The sequence below is a fragment of the Acomys minous genome (genome assembly GCF_964271855.1).
Source record: "Acomys minous genome assembly, chromosome: 12".
NCBI lineage: Eukaryota > Metazoa > Chordata > Mammalia > Rodentia > Muridae > Acomys > Acomys minous.
Genome location: NC_140493.1, coordinates 91014768 through 91032342, shown reverse-complemented (window position 1 = coordinate 91032342; position 17575 = coordinate 91014768). Strand labels below are relative to the sequence as shown.

The window sequence follows — 17575 nt, the reverse complement described above, 5'->3', positions numbered from 1 at the left end:
GGGTTGGACAGGTTACTTCTGAAAATACTCCTAACTTCAGCTATCCTATTTCCTCACCTTTTTGAAGGCTCGTTCCACGTTATGCCTCCTCTCTCGTTCCTAACATTAATGCTGGATCTACTGCCTCGCCTCCTCTTGCAAACGTCTCTGTTCTCCACTGAGGCTCTTCCCATTCACTGCCCACCAGTCATTCCCCAGGAATATACTCCCCGTGCTAAGCTTGGGGAGGCGAAGGGGGGGAGGGGCGGCGGACAAGACTCGCTACGGCCTCTTATCTCCCAGGTTCACTGAGGTGGTATTTCTTCTCGTGTTTGCACCACCAAAAATCCAAATGGTTCCAGGGTGGCTGCAAGTGTAAGTGGACTCGTTTTCTCAAAGGAGGGGGTCTCCATGCCAGTTCCGGACCCCTGCGCGCGTACGCGCACGCACGTGCGCCAACCACACACACACACACACACACACACACACACACACACACATACACACACACACACCTGCATTCATGGACATAAAATCTTGCCATTGACGCCAGAGCCCCTTTCATCTCGGGATCTACTACCGCCAGGCAGAGGTCTAATTACCCTAGCACCCCCCTCTGGCCCCGCCGGTTCCCCCGCTGTCATTAGCCCAGTTTTACCAGCGGGGGCCATAGCCTTCCCACGGCTCCCAGGGCGGAGCCCTGCCTCCACAGCCTTGCTCTTGGGGAGGAGCCAGTGAGTGTGTCAGGGGAGCTGCTCTTCTAACCGTTCAGTTTATACTGGGTACAATGGTTTGCTGAGTGAGAGATGCTGACCAACAGTCTATCCAAGTTAGGCTGCCCTTGCTTGTCTTAAGTCTTAGCCGCCTACACTCTTGAGCCAACGGTGCCACTTCTCTTAGGGGCTTTATGAGTTTGCAAGGGGTGACGGGGAAGAGAGAATGCCTCTCTTGGGACTTCCAATACAAAAGGGAAAGAGAAGGGAAGCTGGCATGAGGGAAGCCAACAGTTATTGATGATGGGAGGGGTGTATACTGACGGCCACACACAATGGTCGAAGGAAGCCTGCACTGTACAGTGGCGGCTGCAGTGGGGGAATCGAGGCTGCAGCGTGCAGAGTCAGCATGCAGGATATGAACCTGTTCAGTCCCGGTCCCCAGTGGACATGCAACAGCTGCAGTGTGCGGTCAGTGCACTGAGGGTGGCTGGCTGCCAATTAAAGCCACCTCAACAATAATCAGATTTGGTTAAAACCCTGGGGAGCGAGGCAGCGTATAGACTCAGGGGCCATGCTCATATGGAAATAGTCTCTTAGGAATGGGGTACCAGAGGAGCTGAGAGATAATCCCAGGACATGAGAAATACAATTATATTCTGCCTCAACTAGGCAGGGCTTGGGAGGCAGTGGGTTCACCAGTAATCTAGACCAGGACAGAACTGAGAGAATCCAGGACACCAAGGTGACACTCTTGCCTCTCTCTCTGTTCAGGGGGTCTTGTTGTTTGTTTCTTTCTTTTTACTTGTTGGGCTGTTTACTTGCTTGCTTGCTTTTTTATTTGTTTGTTGTTGTTTTAGTGGGGTTTTTTGTTGTTGTTGTTTTGTTTTGTTTTTAGGTTTTTCGAGACAGGGTTTCTCTGTATAACAGTCCTGGACAGCGATCCGCCTGCCCCTGCCTCCCAAGTGCTGGAATTAAAGGCGTGTGCCACCAGGCTTGCTTGTCTGTTTTTAAGGACAGCATCTTGCTACTACTTTACCGTGTAGCCTTAACTGCCACACTGCTTGGAACTCGTGATCCTCCTGCCTCTGCAACTCAAACGGTGAACCCTGGGATTAAAGTCATGCTCCACCACATCTGTCTTGATGCAAGGCTCTAAAGATGGAGGATACTTCCTTAAATTATCTGAGGAGAGCTCTGGGCAATGAAGCACCTACAAGCCCACCTTCAACATGCCCGTGCTGGGGATAGAGCGGGGGCCACGCTGAACTCAAAGGCAAAGATTCACCATTTCCACCTTTCCTTGAGCTCGTAATATGGGGCTGATAACAGGTCCGGGCAAGGGCAGAGTGAAGGGCATGCTGCCTGCAGAGCTGGCATCTCACCAGATGCCAGTCCCATGTCTAGGTCTGGGCTTACCCCTGACCTGAGGTTGCATCATCCCTCCTACCACCTGTCCATCCGGCCCACCTGTTCCCAGAAGCTTCTAGCTCTTCTCAGATTCAGTTTATTCCCCCAGCTCCTGTTCTCTCTGCGCCGGGTACTACCAACACCGTCCCCAACTCCCCATCAGACTGTTTCTTCCTATACCTTCATCTCTGCTTCAAGGCACTCCTTCGCCTACAGGGAAAGATGACGGAAGGTGGGGGGCATGAGCGAGCTAGTTAAAGACCCTGCACCCCCTCCGAGGGGCTCTCTCTGCCAGCCCCCTCCTCTCCGGCTTGGATTTTTGGTTGCCAAGGAGGCAGCAGGAACAGACTGTTCTCCGGGCTCCAGTGGGAGCAGACAATGCCCCAGCCCCTCCCTCTCTCTTTTTCTCCTCTCCCTCCCTTCCTCCAAGGCTGTTGCTAGGAAGCACCCCAAGATTTCTTGAGGGTTCCACCCCCTATGAACCGGGAGATAGCTTTCTGCAGAGCTTCTTCCAAAAGCTTGTCAGCCAAAACCCCACTCAGCAGCCTTCACCTCTTCTAGGGAACCTGTAGATCCCTAGCGATTTGATGAACGAGGCAACAGGCCTTTCTGCCACCCAGCCCTGCAGCTAGCTGGCCTAGGCCTCAATTGTCACCCTCCATATTTCATCTTTTTGTTCGTTTGTTTGGTTTTTTTTTGGGGGGGGGGGGAGGTGTTCGAGACAAGGTTTCTCTGTGTAGCCCTCGCTGTCCTGGTGTGTACCACCACGCCCCGTGTGGCACACGTCTTTAATCCCAGCACTCGGGAGGCAGAGGCAGGCGGATCGCTGTGAGTTCGAGGCCAGCCTGGACTACAAGTCGAGTCCAGGACAGCCAAGGCTACACAGAGAAACCCTGTCTCGAAACCCCTCCTACCCCCAAAAAAAGAAGAAGAAAGGCTCTATATGCAGAAGCATTAAAAAAAAAAAATAGAAATGAAGAAAAAGAAGGTGAGAAAGGGACAATATGTAGTGGTTGGGGACTAGGTGGCTAGAAGAGACAAGAATCTAGGAAGTTGGCCTGGAGAGATGGCTCAGAGGTTAAGAGCACTGGCTGTTCTTCCAGGGGTCCTGAGTTCGATTCCCAGCAACCACATGGTGGCTCACAACTAGCTATTATGAAATCTGCTGCCGTCTTCTGGTATGCAGGCACACACACAGGCAGAATAGTGTATAAATAATAAATAAATAAATAAATAAATAAAACTTTAAAATTAGTGTTGAGTAAAGAGCTACTAATGCCTCCTCCCCCCTTTTGTTTATTTTTTGTTTTGTTTTGGTTTGGTTTTTCTAGATAGGGTTTCTCTGTGTAGCCTTGGCTGTCCTGGACTCATTTTGTAGACCAGGCTGGCCTCGAACTCACAGTGATCCACCTGCCCCTGCCTCCCAAGTGCTAAGATTAAAGGTGCGTGCCACCATGCCTGGCCTAATTTTCCCTTATCAATCATCTTTGTTCCATGAGGTGGCATCAGGGATCCAGAGGAAGGACCAGGCCTGGTGAGCCTTGGTGTTAGCACTAAGGGAAGATATGAGAAAATAAACTAAGCTGGGCAGTGATGGTGCATGTCTTTAATTTCAGCACTGAGGAGGCAGGCACATCTCTAAGTTCGAGGCCAGCCTGGTCTACAGAGCAAGTTCCAGGAAAACAAGGACTATACAGAGAAATGCTGTCTCAAAAAACAAAAACAAAAACCAATCAATCAATCAAAATAAACAAACCAGTGCTTTCTCCCTGTTCTTTAAGGTTTCTCTTGCTTTTATTCATTCATTTGACTTTCTTTCTTTCCTTTTTAAACAATTAATTAATCTTTTAATGTATGTATTTATTTTGGATTTTCGAGACAGGGTTTCTCTGCATAATAGCCCTGGCTGTCCTGGACTCACTTTTGTAGACCAGGCTGACCCTGAACTCACAGAGATCTACCTGCCTCTGCCTCCTGAGTGCTGAGATTAAAGGTGCATGCCACCATGCCTGGCTTTTTATTTATTTGTTTGTTATTTTTGATACAGGAGCCTGCTATGTCCTCCCTCTTGGCTGTTCTGAAACTCACTATCCAGATCAGACTGGCCTTGAGCTCAGGGATCTGCTTGCCTCTGCCTCTTGCATGTTGACTTCGTTTGACTTTCTTACAAAAAAAAAAATTATTTACCGCGCATTTAATGCCAGCACTTGGAAGGCAGAGGCTGGCGGATTGCTGTGAGTTCGAGGCCAGCCTGATCTACAAAGTGAGTCCAGGTCCAGGACAGCCAAGGCTATCACAAAGAGACCCTGTCTTGAAAAACAAACAAACAAACAAACAACAACAACAACAAAACAAAACAAAGAAAAGAAAGAAAGAAAATAAGAAAAGAAAAAGAAATTGCTCACATGGGTATTTCTACCTGCATTTGTATCTGTGTACCACATTCCTGCCCGGTGCCAGAAGACAGCATCAAATCCCCTGGGACAGAAGTTGGATATGGTTCTTAGCCACCATGTGAGTGCTGGGAATCAAACTCAGACCCAATGGCTGAGCAGTGTTGTAGATAACTATGCTTTGAGCAGAGAGGGACTGCCATCTTGGGGGAGTGTTCCCCCACTGCAAAAGGATCATCCTAGTTGGCTTAGTGACTATTTACACCCCTTGTGGAGGGGTGAGAAGAGTCACAGGACCCTTCCCTGAGCATCCAGCTGTTCTCTGCCATCTGCCGCAGGCAGTGCTAGCTGCTTTGATTACGAGTCGTCTCCATGAGGGGCTGGAGTATGTATGTGGGGCTGGTGTGTGGGGCTTCATCTATTCAGCTAATAGGTGAACTTCAACCCTCTGGGTAAAAGCTTTCAGGTGTGGCTTGTTGGGGGGGGGGGAAGGAGTGCCACACCCCTGTAAGTAAATCCTCCCCTATGCTTTGTAAGGAAGCCCAGTAAACTCATTGGTTCCCCAGAATGAACCTTGGTTAGGACCGTGCCTCAGTTTGTCACTGAGGGCTTGGGAGAAGGGGTAGACAATGCTTATAGATCCTCCTGGGGAGGAGTTTTAGCAATAAAGCAGCCAGGGCTCTTAACCACGGAGCCGTCTCTCCAGACCTTCATTTGACTTTTTAAAAAATATTTAACGTGTGCCAGGCATTGGATCCTCCAAATGTTTCCACCGTCTGGTTTCATTTTCCCAGAATCCCCTCATCCTGCCTTTGCCAACAGGAGAGAAAAGAGTGGGGCAGAGGCCAGTATTTATTATCATCAGAGTGCGGGGCTTGCCACCCTACAGCCCTCCCACTCCAGTTAGAGGAGAGGACGGCACAGTTTGCGTGGAGGTCAGGGATACAAGGCCCAGGGATGGCTGAGGGGAGAGCAAGCTGCTAGTTTTGTAAGCATGAGGCGCTCAAAACCAATCCCTGGAAACCCATATTAAAAAAAACCTGTGTGTGTCAGCTGGGTACCATGGTGCACACCTTAAGCCCCAGCACTCAGGAGCAGAGACAGGCAGACTTCTGAGAGCTTGAGGCCAGCGAGGTCTATATATTGAGAGACACTGTTTCAAAGGGAAAAAGAAAACCAAATAAAATAAAATAACAACAAAGCCGGGTGTGGTAGCAAGCTCCCTGGGGCTTGCTTGCCTAACATATATGATGAATCTGAAGCCAGTGAGAAGCCCTAGCTGAAATAAATAAGTAAGTAAGTAAATAAATAAATATTAAGCAGGCAGAACCTGAGGAATGACACACCCAAGCTGGTCCTCTGCTCGCGCACGCGCGCGCGCGCGCACACACACACACACACACCCCTACCAGTACAGAGTAGTTTTAGGAGATTGAAGGGAAGGGTAGTGCAAAGGAATTGAGCAGCTGGCCTCCCTTTCTTGAAGCTGGGGCTTCAAGATTATGGCACCTCCCTTCCTTTCTTCAACTGTCAGGAGAATGGAGAGGGTATTCTTCCTTCAGCTATAAGGAAGTTTACAGAGATTGGTTGAAACTCCACCCTTATCTGGGTATGTAGAAGGGTACACCGTTACATGGCAAATTTCTGTTAAAAAAAAAACAAACAAACAAACCACAAAACCCAGGGAGCTGGAGATGCCCTAGCTGCTCTTTCAGAGGACCCAAGTTCAGTTCCCAGCACCCACGTGGTGGCTCACAACTGACTGCAACTCCAGTTCCATGGGCTCTGTCTCCCTCTACAGGCCTCCACAGGCTCTGTACACACATAGTTCACAGACAAACATACAAGCAAGACACTCAGACACATAAAAATAAATCAATCATTTTTTCCAAAAAAACAGAACATTCTGCCTTTCACTTCTGGGTTAGCAAGAAGATAGAGACAGAATGTTGGAACCCAAGGCCTGTCTGGAGGAAGGTATAGCCACCTATAGATAATCACCTATAGGCTCCTTTGCTTTAGCTCTTCCCCCAAATACACAGAATACAGGGCATTTTGTGTGTTTGTCTGTGTTTTTGTTTGTTTGTCACTTGTTTTTCTCTGTGTAGCTTTGGCTGTCCCGTAATTTGTTCTGTAGACCAGGCTGGCTTCGAACTCAGAGGTCTGCCTGCTTCTCCCTCCTCAGTGTTAAGATTAAAGGCGTGTGAGCCTGACTCAAAAAAAAAATAAAAATAAAAATAAAAAACCAACCAACCAAACAAGCAAAAGATTAAAGACATGTGCTGCCATGACTGACTTTAAAGAAATCTTTGAATTGTTTTATTAGTATGTGCATTTTTCTTACATGTGTGTCTGTGCCTCACTTGCATGCAGGCCCTTCAGAGGACAAAAGAGGGTGTTGAATCCCCTGGAACTGGAGTTACAGATAGTTGGGAGCTGCCACGTGGGTGCTGGGAATCGAACCTGGGTCCTCCAGAAGAGATACGAGTGCTCTTAACTGCGGAGCCATCCAGTCTGTCTTGCCTTTCAGAGCAGTGGTTTCAGTTTGGGAACTGGTTTAGAATCAAGCATGTGAGTGTGTAGGAAGGCTGTCTTTCCTCACAAAGCTGGTGCTCATGGGAGAGGAGTTAGGAAAGCCTCCAGATGAAAATATTCTACCCAGGAAAAGAGAAAGACTCAGTTTCCCTCTGGAAAGGGAGGGAATCTGAAATTCTCTGGTCCTTTTATGCTTCTAAGTGACTGTACTGCTTCTGGGTTTTTGTGTCAGGGCTCCTGTTTTTTTTTTTTTTTTTTTTTCGAGACAGGGTTTCTCTGTGTAGCCTTGGCCATCCTGGACTCGCTTTGTAGACCAGGCTGGCCTCAAACTCACAGCGATCCACCTGCCTCTGCCTCCTGAGTGCTGGGATTAAAGGCGTGCGCCACCACGCCTGGCTCCTGATATTTTTTTAAAAGACTTATTTATTATTATGTATACAGTGCTCTGCAGGCCAGAAGAGGGCATTAGATCACATTATAGATGGCTGTAAACTACCATGTGGTTGCTGGGAATTGAACTCAGGACCTCTGGAAGAGCAGTCAGTGCTCTTAACCTCTGAGCCATCTCTCCAGCCCCTGATATATTTTTTTTTAATCCATGTTTCCCTAGTCTAAATGAGGAATGTCCCAACTCCCCCTTGGGCACAAAACCCTATTCCTTTTTTTCTTTTTTAAAAAGATTTATTTGTGTATTTATTTATTATGTATACAGTGCTCTGCCTGCATATACACCTGCAGGCCAGAAGAGGGCATCAGATCACATTATAGATGGTTGTGAGCCACCACATGGTTCCTGGGAATTGAACTCAGGACCTCTGGAAGAGCAGCCAGTGCTCTTAACCTCTCAGCCATCTCTCCAGCTCTCCTCTTTTTCTGGAGATGGGGGGGGGGGGGCGGGTTGTTTTGTTTTGTTTTTCTGTGTACCAGCTCTGGCTATCCTGGACTCGCTTTGTAGAACAGGCTGGCCTGGAACTCACAGAGATCCACCTGCCTCTGCCTTGTAAGTGCTGGGATTAAAGGCGCGTGTCCCCACTGCCCAGTCGCTGTTCCATGGACTAATGTGTGGGGGCTGGGAACTACATCTAGGTCTTCTAAAAGAACAACAATCCCCCTAACTCCCAAGGCCTCTCTCCAGGTCTTCAAGGCCTGTTTCATGGAGCCACTTACTGCAAGGCCAGGATGTTTTATTTATTCAGTAATTCCAGATGTTTCCAAAGTCATCCAGCCTGTCGCCTTCTATCTGCCCCTCTTCTCTAGCTAGTTCTCTTCCTCAGCCAGACCAGCCAATATAATGAAGCTGCTGATAAGTGAGCTAGGGCAAGCTTATAATGCTAGCGCTCAGAAAACTGAAGCAAGAGTCTGAAACTAACCTGGCTACGCTGTGAATTTCAGGCTAGCCTGAGATATACAATTTTTTTTTTTTTTTTTTAGCTCTGTCAGTAAAGTGCTTTCCAATAATGTGGGTGTGGATCCTCAGTACCCAGATGAGGCAGCTCACATCTACAATCCCAGTGCTAGGGGCGTGGTAGTAGTGGAAACAGGAGGGTCCCTGGAACTCACTGACCAGCTATCTAACTAAATGAGTAGGTTGAGGTCCAGGTTCAGAGGCAGATTCTCTCTCTCTCTCTCTCTCTCTCTCTCTCTCTCTCTCTCGCTGTTCGAGACAGGATTTCTCTGTGTAGCCTTGGCTGTCCTGGACTCACTGTGTAGACCAGGCTGGCCTCGAACTCACAGCAATCTTCCTGCCGCTGCCTCCTATGCATGCTGGGATTATAGAGGTGCTCCACCATGCCCAGCTTGCAGACTTTATCTCAAAAGAAAAAACAAAGACAAAAACAAAAAACTAAAGGAGAGGGGCTGGAGAGATGGCTCAGTGGTTAAGAGTGCCGCCTGCTCTTCCTAAGGTCCTGAGTTCAATTCCCAGAAACCACATGGTGGTTCACAACCATCGTTAATGTAATCTGATGCCTGCAGGTGTACATGCAGGCAGAACACTGTATATATAATAATAAATAAATAAACCTTTTTAAAAAAACAAAGGAGGATGGAAAACAATTAAGGATGACACAAGTCAATATCTGGCTTCCATATGTGTGTGCATAAACACCTATATGCACACACGCACACACAGCACACACAAATAATACAATCAATCAATCAATAAATGGTAAAGATACTGGGGCTCAGAGCTGGGAAGTGGGAGCCCAGCCTCTGAGGGACAGCTAAGGACAGTGGGAGGCTTGAGAGGAGCTGAAGACATTTTGCACATACCCTAAATGAGTGCAGCCTATTTCTCTCGTTTTAGGGAGAATTATGACGGAGTCTTTCCTTTGTGGTAGGTAAACCAGAAGGCTTAAAAAGGTTCCCAGGAGGGAGGAGGTGGGATAGGGAAAGGCTAGCGCTTGATGTTTGCAAACCAGAGAGGCCAGAAGGTCAGAGAAAGAGAAGTGGACGATGGACCTTGCCCAGAGCCTAAGGGAGTCCTTGTATATAGAGTTGAGTCCTTGGGGAAACCCTGCCAAACCTGAAGAATGGGCTGCCGGTGAGGAGCAGGGGGCCGGGGAAGGCAGATGGCTCAACACCAAAAGCCGCCTCTCACCATTATAAAGTGTGGAGGAGGAACAGCTTCCCTCTCAGAAATCTGCCAGGATTCGCGCCAGCGGGAAGGATTTGAGCTCAGAGCCTAACCATCCTCAGACTCAAGTATCCCCACCCCCTCCCATATGGGCTGGACCCAACACTCACTAATTCACTAAGGAGCTCTCACGGAATTGACAGCCCTCTCTGCAAGAGGGCGGTTTGGGCTGTGAGGAATAGGAAAAGAGCAGCCGCACCCAGAAACGGTTCCGGCGCTGGTGGTAGGGTCCTGGGCTGTGAACGGGGAAAGGAGTGGGGTGCTCTGCACAGGCAGAGCTAGAGTGAGGCTGGAGGGAAGCCGGCCTGTGATGGTATACAGCGCAGGGCTGTCCGTCCGGAGGGGGCGCCTGAAGGTTATGAATCAGGAATTTTGAGTCCTCCTTCCTTCCTGCTCTGGAAGCTTTGGCTATACATACTTGGCCGCTCTTTTACATAAATACTATTTTTCAGTAGTATCCCTTGGGAAGGCACAAATAGACTAAGAGGTGTGTGGGCCGAGGAAGGATGTGATGATCCTACTCCAACCAAGCTCTCCCCGTTTATAGCATGCTTCAGGTACCCAGGAGCCTATCAGTCTCCTAAATGTCTACAAGGCCATTTTTAGAGCCCCCATGCACTGCTTTCTCAATTACGTATCCTGATTTTTTTCATTCGGGGTGCTCAGTGGCAGAGTGCTCTCATAGCTGTACAAAAAGGAAGGTAAAACAAAGGAGAGTTGTTGCTGGGCGTGGTGGTGCACGCCTTTAATCCCAGCAGAGGGAGGTGGATCGCTGAGAGTTCGAGGCCAGCCTGATCGGCCAAGAGAGTCCAGGACAGACAAGGCTACACAGAGAAACCCTTTCTCAATTAAACCAGGGGTGGGGGAATGTTGTTGGGGAATTTGAAAAAATGGTCTCCTCAGGATATGAGATTGGGAGCCAAGAAAAGAAGGGTGATAAAACTCTGGCTGGGATCCTACAGGTGTATTTTACAGGATGGTCTCATCCACAGTAGCCCATTAAATTTTGTTTCCTCAGGCCTCCTTCTTTGCTTGTTTGTTTTGTTTTTCAAGGCAAGTTTTTTCCTGTGTAGCTTTGGCTGTCCTGGACTCGCTTTGTAGACCAGGTTGGCCTTGAACTCACAGAGATCGGTCTGCCACCGCCTCCCAAGTGCTGGGATTAAAAGCATGTGCCACCCTGCCCAGCCCCGGTTTTCTCCTTACTTCCTTTTATATACAAACAGTATTCAGGATCAGAGGATTCTGGGAGAACTGTCATCTATTGGGGTGAAATGGTGGTATGTGTGCACACTTCAGTGTCTCCTTTGGAATAGAAATGTGAAAATGAGAACTCTAGTGGCAACAGAGGCTTTGGAGGACGAAAACCAAAAACCAGGTTAGAACACATTGCTGAACATAGCAACTATATTGTGTGCCTCGTTACTGGGGAATAAAGAAATTATCAGAATGAGTGAAGATAGGGTTAGATGGTGACGTCACTGGGAGACAGAGAGTTTCTTCGCTAGACCCTGAGTCTCCTGGTACCAATGTAGCTCGGCTCTTCGGATAATCTCAGAGAAAACCCACCAGAACCAGTTTGATTAATCCCTTTGCTTGCTTCGTTTAGACAAGTCTTAGAGAAAGAACTACAATTCCCAGAAGGTACTGTGGCAGGACTTGCCTCTTGCTACTTTTCTATTGGTTGGTGTGTGTTGCCGCCGGCCAATAGCAAATGAGTTCCTTAATAGGTGCCAAGATGGCGCTGCCTACGATGTAGCGCTCGATTGTCCGGTAGGCTTAAATTTGGGGAGATGGTGGATGAAAGAAGGAATTACAGCTTCGGGGCTGAGGAAGGTAGCCGAAGTGGGGGAGGGGCAGAGTGGTGAGGGACACAGCTAGAGCGAAGGGCAGAAGTAGGCAACCGGAGCCGGATTTAAAACCCCTTTGGACCAGCCCGGTTGACACACTTTCTGTCCCAATTCAAGAAAAGATGGTTCGGAAGGCGTGAGGGTGACAGAACACCCTCCGTTTCTACACTGCCTATTTTTTTTTTTTCTGTCTTACTTAGTCTTCTCGAATTTCCATTCTGTTCCATTCTGTCCCTTGTTCTTTTTCCTCAGAATTCTGGCTCCCGTTTTAAACTCCCACCTCGACGCCGCTGGCCTCGCCTCCTTGGCGTGAAGCCATGAAGGTGGTGAACCTGAAGCAGGCCATCTTGCAAGCCTGGAAAGAGCGATGGAGTGACTACCAATGGGCAATCAACATGAAGAAATTCTTTCCCAAAGGAGCCACCTGGGACATTCTCAATCTGGCAGGTCTCACGTACAATGGGGGAAGGAAGGATGGGACGGATGAGTTCAGCCAGAAAAGCTGTAACCACTGAGCCTTGCTGCTTTAATTTCCTTTGCAGATGCACTCCTAGAGCAGGCCATGATCGGACCGTCCCCCAATCCTCTTATCCTGTCCTACCTGAAGTACGCCATTAGTTCCCAGGTAAACATCCTGGCTCCCTGGCTTTTGGAGGTGAAACACCAGGACAACAGTTGTCGGGTTTAGGTTTATTTCCTTATAAAAGTAGCACTTCTTTTCCTGACGAATATTAGCATTCATTTACTCTCTCCGTAGACATTTGTTTGTTTGTTTTTCGAGACAGGGTCTCTCTGTAGCCTTGGCTGTCCTGGACTCACTCTGTAGACCAGGCTGGCCTCGAACTCACAGCGATCCGCCTGCCTCTGCCTCCCGAGTGCTGGGATTAAAGTGCGCGCCACCACACCCACGCCGGGCTAAAACCCTTTAAAGTTTATGTGGAATTATAGCGTGAAGGGCACGTGAGCCGCAGAAGGCATGAGGAGGTAAGAAGGTAGCTTTGGGGAGTCAGTTTTGATCTTCACTTTCACACAGGTCCTCTGTCAGCAGGGTTTTTATGCCAGGCACCTTTACCAACCAAAGCTCCTTGTTTCTGGGTTGTATTTTGTTGTTGTTGTTGGGTGTTTTTTTTTGTTTTTTGTTTTTTTGTTTTTTTGCTTTGCTTTCGAGACAGCATTTCCCTGTGGAGCCTTGGCCGTCCTGGATTTGCTTTGTAGACCAGGCTGGCCTCGAACTCACAATGATCTGCCTTCCTTTGTGTCTTGGAGTGCTGGGATTAAAAGTCGCCACCACAGCCAGGCGTGGTGGCGCACGCCTTTAATCCCAGCACTTGGGAGGCAGAGGCAGGTGGATGGCTGTGAGTTCGAGGCCAGCCTGGTCTACAAAGTGAGCCCAGGACAACCGAGGCTACACAGAGAAACCCTGTCTTGAAAAAAAAAAAGTCACCACCACACCTGGCTTTTTATTTTTGAGACAAGGTTCTCTCCATAACGAAACTTTGGCTGTCTTGAAATTCGCTGTGTAGACCACACCTATGGAGTTCCACCTGCTTCTGCTTTCCAAGTGCTGGGATTGAAGGCGCGCACCATCACGTCTGGGTTTATTCTTTGTTACTGTACTAAACTTTAACAGGCCATATGAGCCCCATCATTGAGGCCTTTATACTCAGTTACATTCAAGTCCATTGATTTGTATCTTGCACTTCCTTGTGCTGGGGATCAAGCCCAGGAGCTCACTCACACACTAGGTGAGTGCCCTAGCACCTAGATATGCACTCAGTGGCCTTTTTCTACCATCTTTATATGATCTTTTACTGATGCGTAATTGTTTGATTTTAGACTGAGTCTCCCTAGGTGGTTCAGCTTGGCCCCAGACTCCTAAGTCTCTTGCCTCAATCCTCCGAGTGCAGGATCACGGGTGTGTGCTGGGGTCCTGGAGCAGTGAATACTTTTAGCAACATCTCGAAGTGGTCATTTGGGAACTGTATTACTGAGTTATACAGACAGTCTAGCTGTTGCCACACTTAACTACCCTGTATCATTATTGAATCTCTGAGAAACTGCGTTGCATAACTGTGGGAAAATGTGAGTTAGGTAAATTATACATCATCATCATTATGGTTATTACTATTATTTTAAATTTTGCTTATTTTTTATGTGCACTGATGTTTTATCTTCATGTATGTTTGTGCAAGGATGCCAGATCCTCAGGAACTGGAGTTACAGATAGTTGGCAGCAGCCATGTAGGTGCTGGGAATTGAGCCTAGGTCCTGTACAAGAGCAGCCAGTGCTCTTAACTGCTGAGCCATCTCTCCAGTCCCCTTAATGGGTTTTTTTGTTTGTTGAGTATTTTTTTTTAAATCTCTTACGTTGGGTGTGGTGGCGCACGCCTTAAATCCCAGCACTCAGGAGGCCGAGGCAGGCGGATCTTTGTGAGCCGAGGCCAGCCTGGTCTACAGAGTGAGTCTAGGACAGCCAAGGCTACACAGAGAAACCCTGTCTTGAGAAACATTTGTGTTTGTGTGTGTGTAGGCCATCACATACACACGGATGGCGGGACAGCTTCTGGGAGGTGATTATGTGGGTCCTGGCATCAAAGCAGGTTGCTAAGCTTGGCGGCAGGTGCTTTACCTGCTAAGTCATCTTCTCAGCCTTTTAAAAAACAAAGCTGGGGCTTCCAGTCCCCTTAAAAAGGTGTTGAGGACCCTGAGTGTTCCTTGAGTAAGGATCTGCTGCCTAGTACCTCAAGGAGAGCAGTATAGTTTTTTGGTTTTGTTTTGTTTTATTTTGGAGACAGAATCTCACTCTTTAGTTCAGCCTGGTGGCACTCATGGCAGTCTTCCTGCCTCAGCCTCCTACGTGGGATTACAGGTGTCAGTCACTGTGACACCTAGTGTAGGAAAGTGGTTTGGAGAAGTAGAGGGCGGATAATAGGGAGCAATGTGAGGAACATGGACTTTATCACGGTGGTTATGAGGAAATACAGTGAGATAAGATTTTCTCAGCAGAGCCCGGGCATGGCGACCCCTGGGAGGCAGAGGTAGGTGGATCTCTGTGAGTTCCAGGCCAGCCTCATATACAAAGTGGGTCCAGCACAGCCAAGGTGACACTGAGAAAACTTGTCTTGAAAAACCAAAACCAAACCAAACCAAACCAAACCAAAAAACCTTTAGCTGGGTGTGGTGGCGCACACCTTTAATCTTCTGGAGGCAGAGGCAGGCAGATCTCTGTCAGTTCAAAGCCAGCCTGGTCTACCAAATGAGTCCAGGACAGCCAGGGCTATCACACAGAGAAACCCTGTCTTGAAATACTAAAAAAAAAGATTTCCTTGTCAGAGAGAGTGCCCAGTGGGTAAAGAAGTCTGAGGGCTGGAGCTCAGATCCCCAGGACCTAAGTAAACGCTGTGTGAGCATGGCAGCCTGCCGGTTGTTCCAGGGCCTGGAGGGAGAAATGAGACATCTGAGCTAATAATAGGTTAGTTAGCTGAGCCTTCTTGGTGAGTTCTGGGTTCAGCTGAAAGACCTGCCTCGTGAATGAGGTGGTGAGTTGTCACCAGACATCAGTCTCGGGCTTCCACATGCATGAGCACATACATGCATAGATCCCAGCACACATAGGAATACACACCATACACACACGAGGAAAAAAAATTGTAAGTTTAAAATTAGGATAAAATGTACAGATTTTGTGATTGTATCGTGGGGTGGGTTCTGAGAATAGAAACCAGGGCCATACATGCTAAACAAATGCTCTTCCATCCAGCCTCACCACCAGTCCTTTTTTTTTCCCCCCAGAGCTGAGGACTGAACCCAGAGCCTTGTGCTTGCTAAGCAAGCGCTTTATCACTGAGCTAAATCCCCAGCCCCTACCACCAGTCCTAAAATGCCTGGATACTCAGTGTTTTGTGTTTTTTGTTTTTTTTTTGAGACAGGGTCTCTCTATGTTCACTTTGGCTGTCCTGGTCTCGATTTATAAACCAGAGTGGCCTTGAATTCATAGCGATCCACCTGCCTCTGCCTCCCGAGTGCTAGGACTAAAGACATGTGCCACCATGCCTGGCCTATTTTTATTAGTAGTAGTATTTTTTAAAGATTTATTGGGGCTGGAGAGATGGCTCATAGGTTAAGAGCACTGACTGCTCTTCCAGAGGTCCTGAGTTCAATTCCCAGCAACCACATGGTGGCTCACAATCACCTATAATGTGATCTAATGATCTCTTCTGGGGGCGGCATACATGCAGGCAGAGTACTGTATGCATAATAAATCAATCAATCAATCAATCAATCTTTAAAAAAAAAAAGATGTATTGGCCAGGTGTGGTGTCTCCTGCCTTTAATCTCAGCATTTGGGAAGCAGATGCAGGTGGATGGCTGTGAGTTTGAGGCCAGCCTGATCTACAAAGTGAGCCTAAGACAGCCAAGATAACACAGAAAGACCCTGTCTGGAAAAACTAAAAAAAACATACAAACCGAAAAACCAAAAAGATTTATTTTATGTATGAGTGCACTATCTGCATGTACACCTAAACACTAGAAGAGGGCACCAGACCTCATTATAGATGGTTGTGAGCCACCATGTAGTTTTTGAGAATTGAACTCAGGACCTCTGGAAGAGCAGCCAGTGTTCATAACTGCTGAGCTGTCTCTCTAGCCCTCAGTGACTTTTTAAAAACAATTCTCTGTATTCATGTTACCAACGTACAGAATAGCAGACAGTCACGACATTTCTATTCTTCTAGAAACTTCCCTCTCGCTTTTTGTTCTCTCTCCTTTCCCACAGCTACCAAATAACTCCTGTCAACAAATATTACCAATATTTGGGTTCCATGGAAATGTAACCCTATGGGAAGTGTTGGTGTTAAGAATGTTGCCTAGCGGGGGTGGCGCACACCTTTAATCCCAACACTTGGGAGGCAGAGGCAGGTGGATCCCTGTGAGTTTGAGGCCAGCCTGGTCTACAAAGTGAGTCCAGGACAGCCAAGGCTACACATAAACTCTGTCTCAAAAAAGCAAAAACAAAAAACAAACCCAAAAACCATGCCTGTCTTCCTCCAATTAGGGCCCACCTTTGGAAGTTTCCACTCTCTTCCAGTAGTGCCCATCAATTTATGAGTCCATATAGGGATTGATCCATCAGCTCTCAGGGTTATATCCAGCAGCTGGAAGCCATCCTTTAACACATTCATCTGTGGAGGGCAAAGCATAAAAAGTCACCTGAGATGCTGGACATGGTGGCTCATGCCTGTGGTCCCAGCACTCGGGAGGCAGAGGCAGGTGAGTCTCTGTGAGTTCAAGGCCAGCCTGGTCTACATAGTGAGTCCAGGACAGTCAAGGCTACACAGAGAAACCCTGTCTTGAAAAAGGCAAAAACAAAAACAAAAAACTTTTGACACTCTGATGGTAATGAGGATGTGGGCATGGATGCCATTGCTTGGGGAATGTGGGAAGGGGAAGTGGTCCATGCCAAACTCCTGAGCACCCAAGCGTATGTGTAAGAAACAGTCTGAAGAGGGCAGAGAGGAAACCATCCAGAGCATATAAGGTAATAAGAAAAGGAAGGAAAGATTGAAAATCAAGGATGTGTTTGATGGTGTCACCTGCTACCAAGAAGCTGGGTTCCATCAAAAGTGAGAGCCCGTGGGTTTAACAGCAAGCGTTTGCTGATGGCTGTGATAACGTGGCTCATGCAGGGCTCAGGACAGGAGTGATCGCAGTGTCCTGAAGAGCAAGCAGAAGGCGTGGAGGTGGAGACCATGAGAGTGGAGACCTCCATCTGTGGAGAGAACACAGAGGGGGGGGGGTAAATGGAAATGTGGAGTCTCCAGGAAGCTCTCTCTGAAATAGGCTCTTGGGCTGTAGATGAACACCGATGAGAAGGCAAGACAGGGAAAGGCTGAAGAGAGAGTATAGATGAGAGACCTTCATGGCCTGTCAAGTGCTGTGCAAAATTAGTCATTTATTCTATCTTCAGAGTTAAGAGGCTCTTTGATGCAGTGCTGTGCCTGGAGAGGGCACTTAGGAGTGGTTGGGGTGTTGAGTATGGAGAAGAGCAAACGGATTAGACAC

General features: G+C 47.9%; 1 protein-coding gene across 5 annotated transcripts in view; it reads left to right on the top strand.

Moving 5' to 3' along the window:
* The window catches only part of MED24 (mediator complex subunit 24), a 46619-nt gene that overhangs the window by 10094 nt on the left and 18950 nt on the right, over nt 1-17575 (top strand). For 2 of the 5 annotated variants that reach the window (XM_084749352.1, XM_084749349.1), the window contains exons 1-3: nt 11372-11435; nt 11765-11959; nt 12055-12137. In XM_084749352.1, coding sequence (XP_084605478.1) covers nt 11830-11959; nt 12055-12137 — 213 coding nt within the window. In that variant the 5' untranslated portion in view covers nt 11372-11435; nt 11765-11829. Of the gene's footprint in view, nt 1-11371; nt 11499-11764; nt 11960-12054; nt 12138-17575 lie in introns of those variants that run through there. The other 3 variants (XM_084749350.1, XM_084749351.1, XM_084749353.1) reach the window with 3 other exon arrangements.